The sequence below is a fragment of the Elaeis guineensis genome, chromosome 14 (genome assembly GCF_000442705.2).
Source record: "Elaeis guineensis isolate ETL-2024a chromosome 14, EG11, whole genome shotgun sequence".
NCBI lineage: Eukaryota > Viridiplantae > Streptophyta > Magnoliopsida > Arecales > Arecaceae > Elaeis > Elaeis guineensis.
This window is the reverse complement of record NC_026006.2, coordinates 62,377,456-62,393,767: the sequence shown is the minus strand read 5'-3', so window position 1 is coordinate 62,393,767 and position 16,312 is coordinate 62,377,456. Positions and strand designations below refer to the sequence as shown.

At 36.1% G+C, this 16,312-nt stretch overlaps 1 protein-coding gene and 1 non-coding gene across 8 annotated transcripts; one reads left to right on the top strand and one right to left on the bottom strand.

Moving 5' to 3' along the window:
* Positions 1 to 12,614, top strand: LOC105057254 (probable NOT transcription complex subunit VIP2). 7 transcript variants are annotated; one of them, XM_073248363.1, is made up of 15 exons: positions 5 to 158; positions 1,149 to 1,240; positions 1,718 to 1,839; positions 2,456 to 2,561; positions 2,655 to 2,821; positions 2,990 to 3,362; positions 6,486 to 6,695; positions 6,774 to 6,875; positions 10,197 to 10,282; positions 10,384 to 10,566; positions 10,679 to 11,110; positions 11,195 to 11,247; positions 11,341 to 11,382; positions 11,888 to 12,029; positions 12,116 to 12,614. In XM_073248363.1, exons 3-15 carry the CDS (start codon positions 1,822 to 1,824, stop codon positions 12,179 to 12,181), a joined length of 1,980 nt encoding a protein of 659 aa, XP_073104464.1. In that variant the 5' UTR covers positions 5 to 158; positions 1,149 to 1,240; positions 1,718 to 1,821; the 3' UTR covers positions 12,182 to 12,614. The 7 variants fall into 7 exon arrangements, with proteins under 7 accessions (XP_010938104.1, XP_019710398.1, XP_073104464.1 ...); XM_019854840.3 differs by having other exon boundaries at positions 2,637 to 2,821; XM_010939803.4 differs by having other exon boundaries at positions 6 to 158; positions 2,643 to 2,821.
* On the bottom strand, positions 2,484 to 2,561 carry LOC114914815 (small nucleolar RNA snoR35). The gene has a single exon (XR_003802604.1). It is a non-coding gene; the product is annotated as a small nucleolar RNA snoR35 (small nucleolar RNA).
* Positions 12,615 to 16,312: the final 3,698 nt, after the last annotated feature.

Here is a 16,312-nt window from a genome sequence, read left to right as displayed (position 1 = left end):
GCCCCAATCCAACTTTATCTGTCGTGTCGGACGACGGCCCCTTCTCTTTTTTCTGTCTCCTCTTCGTCTCGATCGCAAGCCACACTCCCATCCTCGTCCCTCGCTCCACCATTCCCTTCTTCCCACCGCTGACGCCGCCCATTCTCTCGTCTTCGAAGGTAGATGCCTCTCACGTTTTCTCGATCTCTCTTCTTTTCATGCGTTTGATGGCCTCGCAATCGATCGATCTCGCTCTAGGGTTTTGCTGTCAGATTAGCTTTTGTCGAGTTGAAGTCATTTCTTGGAAAGTTTTTTCCTTTGCTTCGTTGCTTGTTTGGTCGGAGTTTTAGAATCGGTTATTCTTGACTATTTGTGTGATCTGGGAGCAACAAAGGATGAATTTTTACTTGTTTGATTCGACGAATCTTGAATGCCAAATTGAACAGTAAATAGAGTCTATTTTGAGAGCGTTAGAGCAATTTTGAGGAGCAGTTTGCCCTCGCTCGACTTTCTTGATGCTTGTTGCTCTCGACACTAACATCTTTAGCAATATATGTCCTTTTTATTTTCCCTCTTTTCAAGATTCATATAGAAATGGTGAGATAGCTTAGGGTGCGTTTGGTTACACTTTTTGATTTTTAAAAAGTACTTTTTATTTTTTTTTATTTTTGCTATTGAGTAAAAGCAAAAAAGCAAAAAATATGTTTGGTAACTACATTGCTATAAAGCAAAAAGCAATGTTTGGGGATGGCAGATAAAGAGCTCGACGAGGGAGAAGGTTCGGGAAGGAAAGAAGAAGGGGGTGGAGAGGTGAAGAGCTCGACGAGGGAGAAGGATTTGGGCTTTTTACTTTTTGGTTTGGCGTTTTAGACATGGGAAAGCAAAAAAAGCAGAAAAATAAGTTTTGGAAAGCAAAAAATTTTTTCTTTGCATATAACGCAATTATTTTGCTTTTTGCTTTTTGCTTTTCATGGTGTTACCAAATATTGCTTTTTGATTTTTGCTTTTTAAAAATCAAAAAACAAAAAAAGTACTTTTTTAATGGCTGACCAAACGCACCCTTAGTGACTTTTTTTTGGGATTTTTTCTTTTGTTTTTAAAGTATGTATTCTTTTTGAAACAGTCAACTATAGTCTATCAGGATGCTCATGTTCTTCAATGCCACGTAGATAAAGCTCGGGAGGTGCATGAAGAAAAGATCGAGTGACGGAATGTATGAAGGTGGCTTGGTCACTCACCAGAGTTTGGAGGGCCGTGGAAGGTTTGGTTTGGATCTGTGTGGAGGTCACATAAGAAATCTTGTAGTGTGGGTTAAGGGTTTGAGAATACTTTCACAAAGCCTCTGAAATTAGAACCTTATATAGCCTAGCAAGAACTGGAAGATGGATCAGAGCTTTCTATTGGAGATTTTTCTAGTCCTAATGTTTATATTTGTTCATGGACAAAAAGGAAAAGCAAAAAGAGGTTCCTTTTTTTTTCCCAATACAATTAAACATAATAAGAGTATACAAAGCTGACCGCTATTAAAGGGATAGGTTTTTAGTCATGCACCTACAGCATATTATGCAAGAATAATTCTGATTAAAGAAAGCATGCTTTTGCTAATTTTTATGTTGCTTTATCCAATTATAAAAGTTTCAAGTATGGCTGTGTCATCTGGCATAAAGCAAGTTCAAATTTTGCCCCATACTGCACTTATGTCTAATTTTTTTCTTGTGTTATTATTACTACTTTTCAGATTAGGGGAAAACTGTCGAAAAACCAGAAAGTCTTCAGACGCTCAACAAGAATGAGAAGATGTTGCATCTGGAATTGACTTTTCTGTGAATTCTTTTCATCACAATGTCTGGGTTGCTCAATGTAATTCCTCTTCTCCAACTTCTACACCAACAATACAAACCATTGAAGTATTGCAGTTCTATGTTTAGTTCAGAAATATAACACTCACAAGGCTTTTGACTATTAGATTTTTTAAATTCCTGTGCTTTTTCTGTTCTCCATGACCATAGTTATTACTTATTTTAGTAGTTGGTGTATTGCTGTTCTATGTTTGGTTGAGAAATAGAACACTTAGAAGGCTTTTGACTATTATTTTTTTTTAAATTCCTGTAGTTTTACTATTTCTCCATAATTATTTCTTATTTTGGTAGTCAGATAGTTAGTATTGTTGTCTTATCTGTGGAGCTGCACATTGGCCTGTTTATAATTGCTGAAATGGAACACTCTCTGGTGATTGCTTAAGTACTTGATGACTTGTCACCTTGTGGTTGTTCCATTTGATGATAATTTTCACTAGAACTTCTTACATATGATAGACCGTGACAAGTTGTCTTTGATCAAATATATGGGAAGTGTGATTTAGTTGTCACTTTATTGAAAAGGGGGCTTCTTTTACTTATTTCTATTCTTATATGCACACACACATGCATATGGGTCTTGTTTTGCTTAACCAAACAGATGGAACCTCTGCTTGCAGTCAACACTTAATGGTTCCGCATCAAATCTCCCAGATTCAAGTGGCAGGCCTTTCACATCTTCATTTTCTGCTCAGTCTGCGACATCTCCAGGTTTTCATCACTCTGGTGAGGAGATTCTCATGCACTCATCTTTCTTTGACAAATATATGGGAAATTTTCACAAATAACGAAAATGCTAAGATTTAGGTGGTCTACAAGGGCTACACAACATTCACGGAAGCTTCAACATTCCCAACATGCCGAGCTCACTCGCATCTAGGAATGCAGCAATGAGTGGTGTCCCATCAAGTGGTGTTCAGCAACCTGGAGGAAACATATCTAGTGGACGATTTGCATCCAACAATATACCAGTTGCTTTGTCTCAGGTTCATATATTAACATCCTTTTTATCTAGAGTATTCCCATGTTGCTTCATCATGAAATCCTAAAATATCATACATCAGTTTTTTACTGAATGCATGCTTTTTAATGCTTTATTTTATTCTATGCCTACCTTCAAATCTTTATCCATATATTCTCATTTTATCATGCAGATTTCACATGGTTCTGGGGTAACCAATAGAGGGGGCATTAATGTTGTAGGAAGCCCTGCTTTTAGTAGTAGCATGAATGGGGTTGGTGGTTCAATACCTGGGATTTCCTCAAGCTCTGCTACTGCTGGCAACCGTGGTTCTGTTCCTGGATTGGGTGTATCTCCAATTTTGGGGAGTGTAGGTTCTCGAATAACCAGCTCAATGGGAAACATGGTTGGTGGGGTTGGTGGGGGAAACATGGGAAGAAGCATAAGCTCTGGAGGATTATCTGTTCCTGGCCTTGCTTCTCGTGTAAATTTTGCTGCTAATAGTGGATCAGGGAATCTTAATGTACAGGGGCCCAACAGGCTGATGGGTGGCATGCTTCAACAAGGTTACTCTCTTAAATTCCGTGGAGATCTCTAATTCATAATTTTAGAAGACTGTCATTTTCATTTTAGTCTTCTGTAGCCTATATACTTGGTTCATTTCCATGACTTAATTTCATAGTTCATATGGATGCTAGGCACAAGTAGATGCAGTATTGGGGACATGTTGCTATCTGGAGGATATAACACAACAGATATTTTGGCTTTCTGTCATCTGCCATTAACTTACGTCCTTTATTAACATATCGCTTGTGTGCAACCGAGATATGATTGTTATATTGATAAGTTTGTTTTGTGAATCTTGATGACATACTGCCATGTTTGTTACCTAGGCCATTTGAAAGCATCAGGAAGGCTCAAAATTCCTGTATCGAGCTTTTGTGTTCTTTTATCTTTCTTTTATATAACATTTTCTTCGAGGCTTTTTGTTTGTGATACATTGTTATTTCAAAACTGTTGCTTGCAGTAGAATTGTAAAATTCTCTTAGAAATATGCACACACACATACATATTCTATATAGATGGAGATATATAGATATACATACATATATGTTATTTGGATTTCTATTTTATTATCTATTTGATATCACGTGGCTTAAGTAGATAGCTGTATTCAGTAAACTTTGTTAGATGAGTTTTCTATGGATTAATAACTTTCGTTAGTCTCTTGCAACCAGCTGAATGGGCACTTTAAACATTTGAGATAATAGCGTTTTTTTTTCTTATGTTAACAGTAGGCATCATAGGCTCAGGTTAGAGAGGAGTTTAATCTTTTCTTGATACAATGAGGGTTTTTTTTTTAATATCAGGTCGAATTGCATTTATCAACTGGTTTAATTTGATCTTTTCCTGAAAATGTTGGTGTTATCTGGAAATTCGTATACTGAAAAAACCCTTTTTTTTAAAATCCGAGGCTCAGTATCAAGGTATCAAAATATTCAATTCACCTTTTAAATATTAAACAAATGATTTTTTTTTGGGGTGGGCTTTACTTCTACATTATAAGTTTCTTCTATTGTAATTATGACTGTTACCAACTGCCAAGTCCCTGACTAGTGACTTATATAAATTTTTGTGGGTTGTCTTATTAAAATGGTTTCTCAACCTTGCACCAGTGGGTTGTTTCTTGGAGGCTAGGGCTTACCTGATTGCTGAGGACGTTTTTCTCCATTGCGGGGTATAGAATGCTTCTGAAGATTATATGTGCTTCCATCTTTCAATCTGATGGATCTGTCTCCTTAAGAGGTGTCTTGATCTGAGATTTACATGAACAACTTGTGGGAGTTCTTTTAGTTTTCTGAAATTAATTATAATATCATTATGCGGCTTTGTACGGACTAATAGTAGACAATGGTTGTGGATGTCCTGGGTGACTCTTGGTCAGGTTGTCAGATCTTGTATTCTTGGTATTTTGTTATCTTTGCACATTTTGTCAGCGATATTACTTTATGGAGAAAATTTTCTTAATCATAAAAGTAGCCTCACTACTGAACATGGAGATAGCTATGGAATGAAATTGCATTCTTGAAGAAATGAAGAGGTAAGATTGGCAAATTTTTGACATCCTCTCTCTTGATCATCTTCAATGAGTGCTTTGGCTGCCAAAAGGATGGTGGTGGAGTCATAAAATGATGAGTTGGCAATTATTGAATATGACTCCATAAAGAGATAAAACTACCATCATGAGCAAAGTTGATTTTAAATGCTACTTTGAAAGGAAAGAATATGAGCTTGGTTATTGCATAAAATTGCTATCCTCAGTTGGATAAGAGGATTTTGCCAATCTTTTTAGAAAATTGATGACCAGAATTGACACAGCTTAGATTGGATGTGGCCCTATTTATTTCATTGTGTCAAGAGGGTTGTTTCAGGGGGGCATTTGTAATCTGTATGACAAGTAAATGGCAGAAATGAGTTTTAATATAGGTCTATGCCATACTTTGTTTCCTCACTTGTTGCAAAAAGGAGGTAGGATATCATCAATTTTATCAAGGAAATTTTACAGTCATGATATGTCACAATGAGATCAAAACACCTTTTCCACTTCCAGTTCATGAAAACATTTGCCGACATAATAAAATATCACTATGATCATGCTATGAAAATCAGATCTGATGGAATGGATAATAGAACGAATTGACTATTTGAAAAGGTCATATGTGTTTGGATGTTTTGCCACTGTTTTCATCCTTGGAAGTGTAGAACGGTTTTATGAGAAGCTTATCAAGGAAAATTGGAGTGGGTTATGTTTACTATCTGAATTTTTTTTATAGCATCAGAGATCACCTTTAGATTATTCTGTGTATATGGTATATGAAAGTATTCAAATTGCAGGATCAAACCCTCCTAGGTTTTCTCTTTTTCCTGACATGCATTCTCTTATTTTTTTTCCCTCTTTCATCTATCCTCATTTAACACCTTGGTGAACAGATCAGTTTCAGATATTCTGGATCATGTAATCATATGCTTATTTATCATTATCAGTACATTTTTTTAATTAGTTGTAAAGTTTTTTTTATGGACATTTGTAAAGATCTTATATGCTTTAGTTATCTTATTAAAATTAATGAAACGTATTATTTTTGATTCATATTCAGGTATATTAATTTATGAGAAATTTAGCGGCATATGCATATGATGGAATATGTTTGCTAGGTTTAAGGGCTAGTAAGACACAATTCAATTGCATTATGATGCATCTCAAGTTTAAAGTCTCAAATTGATAGTTTATAGTGTTTGTGGTGGGTTGTTGGGTCTTGAACTTGAACTAATTTTCAGTTCATATCATATCATTTTGATAGTTGGTCTGAGTAATATCTATATAATCTTTGACATTTGGTCTGAGTAATATCTATGTAATCTTTGACAAGTTTGCCCCATGTTCACCTCTCCACCTCCTTTGGCCATAGAGGATGTTATGAATTTACTCATATTTGTGTGAACTGCCTATGGTTTTCCTTTTCTTAATGTCATTTTTTCCCTAACACATGCTGTTAGTCTGAGCAATTTCTAGAAACTTCTGTATCTGTTGGGAATGATTTGCATTTAATAGGTACCTTGCTAACTATATTAGTCTATTCTTAAGTATGTTCTCTGAGGTGGTGTAGCATGTGTTTATGAATTAGCAGCACCTCAAATGCTTGGTATGCTTGGAAACTCTTATCCTACCTCTGGAGGACCGTTATCTCAGAGTCAAGTACAAGGAGGGAATAATGCATTAAACTCTATGGGAATGTTGAATGATGTCAACTCCAATGATAATTCTCCTTTCGACATGAATGATTTTCCTCAATTGACTGGGAGACCAAGTTCAGCTGGAGGGCCACAAGGACAATTGGGTATATAATGAGATTTGTCATTTAAGTTTTCAGTGCTTTTGCATGCAATGAAATGCCAGCTGATCTCCAAACTTGTAGGTTCAATGCGCAAGCAAGGAGTTGGTGTTAGCTCCATTGTCCAACAGAATCAGGAATTTAGCATCCAAAATGAAGATTTTCCAGCTTTGCCTGGATTTAAAGGTGTTTTAGTTACCTTTCATCTAATTTTTTTTCTTAATTTTCATTGAAATATTACCATATTTTATATTTGCTAGCAAATCATTATGAATTTTATGCTTTTAGGTTGATAATGGGGAACAAATATTGTTGTACATTGATGTCTTATCCAGAACATTCTGCAACTTATGTGCATTGTGGTTGCTTCTTTGTTTTTATTTATCCTTGTTTTAATTTTGGTTTTGGCTTGTTTTCAAGAAAAATACCCAATATATTTTGAGACATGAAACTTGTATGTGTTGCTTGCACTTGTTGAAGGATAATATCTAATGTCAACATGTTTGTTGAAGTCAAGGGTATTCTTAGAAGGCACTTACTATTTTGTTATTGCTGTCATCATGTAGCAATATAACATAGAAAGATCCATATTGCGATGAATAACTTGATTGTTTCCAATTGGTCCCATGATTCTATAATATGTATGCACAAGACCTAGTAGAAAGACATGGCTAAATTATCCAGCTATGATAAGGGGATATACTATATACTTCTGTATAATACTATAACGAGGAAATCGAGCAACAGATTTTGACTCTGATTGGGTTACTGATGTTAATGAGTGCTTTGGAGAATATGGCCTATAACTGTGATAGAATATGAACTGTCAATTTCTACAATCTATTTATTTATTTGTGTGATTCTGGGCTGTGGGGGCATGAGCAAACTCGTCAAGCTCAGAAAGGTCCCTTGTATGAAGTAGAGATGGCCTACAATAGCAACCTTTGGTATAAAGCCTAAGGTTTAGGTTGCAATAGCTTCTTTGCTAGCTTTTATGACAGGATGTGGACAATGGTATATCAAAAGACATAGATATCACAAGTACTTGGATCACAGAACTCTAGAAACACTTTCTACTGCTTTAGAACTTTAATATATTGGTTAATATCTTTAATTTAAGCATTATAATTGATCTTTTCTATGGGTGCAGTCTACTTGTTCCTTCGCTGTTTCTTTGTTTTTATATGTGGATGGTATGCTTCAAACGTAGAATTTGGGATCCTGGTGGATCCTGCTGGTTCTATACTGTTCCAATGAGAGAACGGTACCTAGGATGCACCTGGGATGCTGGTTCTTTCATGAATTGGGATGTCCCGACCTACTCTGTTGGAACTGGCAGGAATGGATCAGGACTGTTGCATCTAGATGCTTGAGGTGGCTTGGTGTCCTAGGACATTTTTGGCCGTCTTGCGACATTTTTCTTGAAATCTCTTTGTTCTTGCTATTAATGGTCCATCCTGGTCTGTCCCAAATCCGGATACCACACTGGCCCAGGATGAACCATCGTGGGTATGGTACCAGGAGTTAATCCTAGCTTCAAACTGTTCCTGGTTTCTCAGCATACATCTTTTTGGTTATGCTGCACTGTGGTCTTAGATCTCTTGTAGTTGTTTATGCTGAGATGTAAATTCCATTTGAGGTAATGCTTCTCAATATCATGATAAAGGTTCACAGGAGCTTGCATTTACAGAGGGTTGACCCTTTTGATGTGGGGGGTAAATTTTTGAGACCCAATATAATCCTGTAAATCAATTTGGCCTGCTTGCATTAAAGATCTTGTAACACTAGCTGATAGTGTTTCAGTAGCCTTCTGTTGGTTTATCTGATGATAGAGAAATAATGGGATCTTTGATATGAAATATAAATTCAAAGAGATCATTAGTAAAGAGGAGATTAAGATTGTGAAAGTTCTGGTAGAGTCTGTTTTAAAACTCTCTTAGTGCGAGGGAGTGGCCTTTTTGTTTATTTTGACTTTCTACACTGTTTTTTTTAGTTGTCTCCTTGTGGTCCGCTTTTCTATCTTGCCTGTCTGGTATAGCTTCTATACAAACTACTGCAGTTGGTCTTTTTCCTTAAGGTTTAGCATTTCATGTGTTTTTGGATGCTTTGGGAGCTGGAGGGAAGACTTCATTTTCCTATTCATGTACTCCTGTTTTTCATATAAACTGCAGTCCACACTTCAATCTTTCCTCAAAAGAAAAAAAGCTTTATATGAGCTTAAGTTATCTCATTCAAACTTGCGTCAGGCTTAGTTAACTAAGCCTGATGCAATGCCCAAGATTGACCTGTGAGCCTGAAAACTGAATGGGATCAGGACAATACAACCTGATCTACATATCTAGCCAATTGCTGCTAATATTTGAATTGTGCATTACATTTTGGCTTCAGCCAACTTGTTCCTACCTTGTTTATATGCGTTGTGCTGGCAGTTCACTTCTATCACTTTTTTGCCGTTGGTGTCCTGTAATACCAGTTTGGACAAATATATATTTGAAGAATTCTCCATTTTTGTTTCCTATAAAGTTGAAATTAAATATGCAAATTTTTTTTTCATGTGGTTTTAGTTGAGTGCATAAGATACACTGGGAAAGAACAAACTTAGGCTAGGATAAGCATATATTTCATTATAATGCTCATCAGATACCTCTAACAGATACATAAACCTGAAGAATTTATGTGCAATTTTTACACTGTGGTACTATATGGAAACATTTTTCCCCATCTCGACTAGACCAATTGTTTCTAGTGGGAAGCGAACATGTCGTGAATGTGCAAAGATGATTTTTGACTTACCTGGACAAATCTGGCATTCTATGCCATTCTGAAATGCATGCTCTCTCTCTTGCCATTTATGCCCTAAATATTTGTATTAAACTTTTCTAAAGAAATCCAATCTACAAAATAATATGGGCTATCTTTTTTCAAATGAAAAACATAGGCAAGAAATGGGAAAGAGGTTGAAATTTGAGATAGATAGACAACGTTATGTGCTTAATGTAAATAATCAACCTTAAGTGTGCAAATCTGCATCCGCATACAGTCTGAGTGTATACTGCTCTGTATTGGCTTGTACCCCAGCCTATTGCTGTAATGCATTGCAAGACTACCCGATACATGTGGTTATCGATTCTTACTAACTTGCACCTCGTCTCTTGTTCTGGCAGCTATGCTGGCATCCTATGTAAACAGCATGGTTATGGAGTGGTGTTAAATTCTAAGCCGTGTGTTTTATTGTTTATTCTAGCAGATTAGCGCTTATGTTCTTTGTTCTGTCATGGGCTATTTACAAGGTTGGGTTATATCTCATCATGCTTTCGATTAGTCAAAGCAGCAGCAGTTTCTGTCACTTCAGAAAACACCAGACATGATTTTTAATTCTTCCTGTTTATCTGCTAATTATTTGGTATTCCCAAAATCTATCAAAAACTATTTTGGTCCTTCAGTTGTACAATATTGCTTCTGACTTTCTTTGTTGTCCTTTTTAATCTAGTTTTGACTCTTGTATAGGTGGCAGCTCAGATTATTCTGTCGATTTGCATCAGAAGGAACAACTTCATGAGAATGTTCCAATGATGCAGTCACAGCACTTCAGTGTGAGTTGAATCCTTTATGTAAAATAATGATATAGTTTCATATTATTGTTGTGCCTTCCATTTGCTTGGATTGAAGATTGGATTGGTGCGATATCTTGTAGATGGCAAGATCTTCTGGATTTAGCTTAGGGGGAACTTACCCATCTAACCGTCAGCAACAGCAGCAGCATGCTGCAGCAGTCAGTAGTGCTGGTGTTACATACGCACATGGAAGCAGTCAAGATCTTATCCATCTACATGGCTCTGATCTGTTTCCATCTTCTCATGGAACCTATCACTCCCAGGTACGTTACTCCTAACTCCTTGTCGCTGCCAGAATATCAGATAACCTGAGTGTGTAACCTGTGGTACATATTTTAACACTAATCTGAAGTTCTCCTCAACTTGTCTTTACAGATGCAAAATAGTGGGCCACCTAGCATTGGATTTAGACCATCAAGCTCTCCCAATGCAGCTTCTAGTATGGGAGCATATGAACAGCTCATTCAGCAATATCAACACCCACAGAATCAATCTCAATTTCGACTGCAACAGGTGTCTGCTGTTAATCAATCATACAGAGATCAGAGTCTGAAGTCCATGCAGGGGATACAAAGTGCTCCTGATCGGTTTGGCTTACTGGGCTTGTTAAGTGTTATTAGGATGAACGATCCAGATTTGACATCACTTGCTTTGGGAATTGATTTAACAACTTTAGGGTTGAATTTGAACTCATCAGATAATCTTCATAAGACATTTGGATCTCCATGGTCTGATGAGCCAGCCAAAGGAGATCCGGAGTACTGCATTCCTGCTTGTTATTATGCCAAACAACCGCCTGCATTACAGGTATGATTTTCATCTTCTGAAATCTTTTTGACATAAACTCTCTCCATTTTTGTGGCTATACTAAATCTAACATTGTGGATGTAGCAAGGACATTTTTCGCGGTTTCATATATTAACACTGTTTTACATCTTTTACAGGTGTGTTTCTATGATGAGTTTTTCTCTTTTTGGTTAGTTTTTGTATTGATTGCAATTGTTGTTTAATTAGGTGTGCTTCTGCTTTTCTTGCAGCATGCCAAGAGATGAAGCGCAGCTGTATGCTGCTTCTGAACTGTAAGCTTGCTCTCTTACCTGTCCACCTCGACCCCTTTGCAAACCTTTGGTTTGCCAGAAATGGCAGCTTGCTGTTAGTATGATTCTAGTATTATATGCCATGTTGGATTTTTTTTTCCCCTAAATTCAATTTTATAATTCTGGATTCTCCATCTAGCCGAGAAATGTAAAACTGTCACTAAGCCCCTTCTTATGTATTAAGTTCCAAGATATCGAGAATTTTTTTTTGTTGGGGCTGCGAAATTTGCTTGCACACCTATTCCCAAGTCCAACCTGCTGTTTTTTATCCTGAAGCACTTGTCCTCTTTATATCTTGCTAACTGACTGACATCACATGGTATAGTCACCTTCATGTTTGTGATGTCTTTCGTTGCCCGTCCTAGAAAAAAATGTAATGATTAGCTTTGGTTTCATGTGATTTCTTTCCAAGATGATTTGTGAGGATCCATAATAATAGAACTTTTCCCAATGTTGCATAAACAATCTTTTGTTCAAATCCATGCAGATATTCACGAGGATGGTTCTACCATAAAGAGCACCAATTGTGGTTCATGAGAGCAAACGTGGAGCCTCTGGTTAAGACTCAGACATATGAAAGGGGAACCTACGTCTGTTTCGATCCAAACACATGGGAAACTAGAACTAAGGTAAGATCACATGCCCCCCTCTCTCTCTTTTAAATTTATTTGTCCTTTGGCATTCACATGTCAGTTGCTTTGGCCGTCATCTACAGGAAAATTTTGTTCTCCAATATGAGGCGGTAGAGAAGAAACCAACTCTTCCTTCAGCTCGCCCTTAAAATTAGCCAAAGGTCTTCAATGTAAATCTCTGCATGTGTCATTAATTATATAAATAAACACGATCCAATCTATTCTTCATTTTCTTTAATGCTGTGGTTTCATGCTATTGAGCTACTAGATGGTTTCTGTCAGCCTCAGGATCCCCAAATTAACCCCATAGTTCATTAGAAATTTTTCATTCCTCATTTCTCTATCTATTCATGTGTATGTAAAGAATATCCTGTGATGTGATTTTCTCTTCAAGGGGTAGACTTTTCTCATTTAATATGTAACTTATTCATTTAAAGCATATTAGATTCTTCAAGGGGTAGACTTTTCACCTCTACGCAAGCCTGGAGGTTAAGCATTTTACAGAAAAAATGACGGGGCTTTGAAATTGTCACTACTTTAGAAACTGTTTGGCAAATCACAATCCTCAGAATATTTGATGAAGTCTGGTGTTTTGTTTTACCGTAGTTCTTTTATCTGACTTTGTATCATTAGTATGTGTGGTAAATATTTTGATAGAAGAATTCGCTGCACTCATTGTAGTGGTGGCAGAACAAAAGAGAAAAGTCATAAAAAATATTGGGCTATTTTTACAGATGCCAATTGGAAGTGCTTCCATCTTTAGTCTGTTAGTTCTATTGTTAAGTTCTCTTTGTTTTTTAATTTCAATGATCACTATGCGTTTGGGCGTGGAGGGTGGTCATTTATGCGTGCATTACAGGTTGGTTATTTTGCATGCAAGTATTTGGAAGGTGCTTGGGATGCCTATCCAACTGATTAGCTTTGTCTATGTCTACATTTGAGTCCATTCTTTGGTGGATGAGAAAACTAATTAATTTTTTTATTGGTCAATATATCTTTTTTTTTTAAATATTTTTTTAGATGAATAAGTTATTTTTATATAAATATTATTTATTTATAAAATAATAGGAAGAATTTATCGATTTTTTAAATTAATTTTTTATCAGTCGAGAAAATATTTTTTTTTATTTTATTCATAAAATATCTCCAACTAAATGATAATAATAATAAATATATTATATTATATATTATTGAATTATATGTAATATAATATATTATTTTTATTATAATATATCATATATAATAATATTTATATAATAAAGAGTATTATTGAAAATATGGATAGATTTTAGTAATTTATTTGAAAAAGTAGTAATGTAAAAAAATATGTATGATATATTTGGGACGTATTTTTAAATGTATTAAAGAATATTGATGTATTACTGTTTTGTCTAAATGTTATCAATGAAATATTTATTAAGAAAAATATAGGTTTTTGGATAAGTTTTTTTTATCTTTCAAAGACCATATTGCTTCCTGTGCAAGGATTTGAAGGGTACCTGGGATTGCCGACCAACTGATTTTAATGGTGATCGTGCTTGAAGATAAATGGAAGCTTTAGGTTCCATCAGGATGATGGCTGAGGAAAACGAGGGAGGCTAGAAGGCTCAAATGTGGGCTGCAGGTTGGATTACAGTTTTTGTTGCTCATCAATCTGATGATTGGATCTGGAAATGGAAAGGGGACTATTCGCTGGATTTGTGGAATTTTTTATATCTTTGTCTTTTGGATTGCTTTTGCATCACGGCCGTCTATTTGTAAAAAAGAAAAAAAAAAAAAAAAAAAGGGCTCAAATGCGGTAGAAGAGATGGAAGAGCACCCTATTATGTGGTACTGCTTTCTTAAAATCGGAGATCACTTCTTCCTTTTCAGTGTAGGAATCCTATCACAGATGTTAACGACGAGATATTGGCGTGTGCAAATATTTAAAATTAGACATGCATCTCTGCTGCCTCTCTGGTTGCCTGGAACTGGGTATGTTGAACTCGGTGAGCCCAAGGTAGCCCACTTTGGGCTTTTGGTCGGCCAGACTTTTTGTAGGTCCAACTTAGACCAAATGAGGAATGACCTGAATCTCTGAACTGATTATTTGAAGCTATTTCAGCAAAGTGAGATCCTGCTCGGTTCATTTACATCAAACCATATAATGTTGCTAAAGATATGATTTTATATATCTGTCCAAATGTCATAAAGGAAAAAAAAAAAGGGAAAAAAGTAAGTGGGTTTTGATATTATTCTGAACAGCATCTTCCATAGTAATCAATAATATAGAAATTTTGCAGCATGCTTCAACACAGGGCAGCACGTAATTATTTTTCATAATAGCGTACATGGTAGGGCTCTTCGTGGGAGATGCATTTTTTAAGATATATTTAGCTCAAGTGGATTGGATCCGATTATGCTAGATTTGAATCAAACTTTATGAGATTTCAACTTGGGTTGATGAGGAACAGTGGGGTGTCAGGTGGAGCCATGACAAGTCGATTAAATTAAAATATCTCCTATAGTTTTGACAGTCATGTGAGAAGCAGTTTTTAAGTGATAATCAAACAACTTTCTTTGTAGAAATGTTTGCTCTTTATGCAACAAGATACACATCTTTTAGCTTGTTACTTGTGATAACTGATTTTTAAGTCTAGCAATTCATTTTCTTGTGCGAGCATCCTTTGCTTTGACTTTGTGGCAGTTGATTAAAAGTTGCAATAAAAGTTTGTGTGCCAATTAATGCAACTGGTACAGTTATTAGGCTTTGACACTCAATGACCTGATTTTAAATTTCTCCTACATCCAATTGGCTGAGTGGAGGGCAACCTCTTCCTTGTCTTAAACCTTAATCCAGGAGACTTGGAAAGATGTCTAACTCCCTGGCATGGTATATAATATACTTTCTTTGTCAATAAAAACATCCCTCTTCATTCTCTCTCTATTTTCAGATAATAACATGGAAAGAGATATGAAAAGAAATGAGTCCATTTATTGGTTAATTAACAAATTATAAGATGGGATGGCTTCCTATTTAATTAGTCATATGCATCCCATGAATGGTCAAACAAATGAAGAAGAACTGATCTAAATTCAACATATCATTACTGATATCATCAAATCCATCCAACATTTCTTCTGTTTGAATCATCAACTTGGGTTGTTCATAGCCATTTATCAAGTACTTTCTCCTCTTAGATAAATCACATGCATTACACTTGTAGAATGCTAGTTTCTTTTATTGGTCAGAAATATGATGAAGGTCAAGATGATACCATTAAGGTAACTAAAGGTTTTCAACTAGTACAATTGTAAACTCTATGAGGTTCGGTCCTAGGAATGATGAGCTTTTGATTTCAGCCAAAATTTTCCTCATTCTAGTCCTTTAAATAAGATATAAAGGCATACGACCACCTTCCACTTCTACAACTCTATATAAAATGTAGCAGAGGTACAACCAAACCTTCTGAGCCACAAGAACTTAGCTTGAATCCCGCTAACAAATGCAAGTCTTATCTGGTACCTCAGCTTCCAAATATCCAAACCAACATGACCTACCAAACCATGAGACAAATCCGAATCCCGGTATCCCCATGAAATCTCTAGAAAAGCCCAGGCCCATCTCAACAAGTACATAATGATTCTGGCTGGTAGGCAGAATTGGTTGGTTGGTTGACTCCAGAGATGGGAGTAGGGAGAGTAGTAAACATATGAATTGGAAGAAACACTGAGGATATGGGAAACACCCCAACATCAACTAACATGATGGTGACTATTCTTTGCTCTGTAAAGGAGCACATGAAGGCACATGCAAGCGGAAAACACGCAGAGAAGGAAAAGATTCTATCCTGCTCTCACACAATTATAAGTTGGAAATAGTAAGCAGTGTGGATGGAATCAACCGACACTGAATTTTTATTTGCTTTTCTATTTGAATTCATTGTTTCTTTATCTCTGAGTGTGGAATCTAAGATGATGAGATCTGCTCTAAGTTCTCTGCTCCCATAGCTTTTATTCTGGTTTTAATTTGCTTGCTTGAGAGCCAAACCATGTAAGCTAAGGAGTTGCACTTGGTCTTCAAGAGCAACTGAAGTCATTCGTAGCTGGCAAACAGGGCTGCAGCTTAGTGGTTGTGACCCACTTTTGCTGATAGTTGTTTGCATTTGAATCTTGAGAGGTTGACTAATATGAATAATTTCTACATCATGAATATAAACTGATTGATGGCACCCATATCACACTATTCCAAGAAACACCACATGCAATATGTGCAGCACTATAACAAACAAAGTTTATAT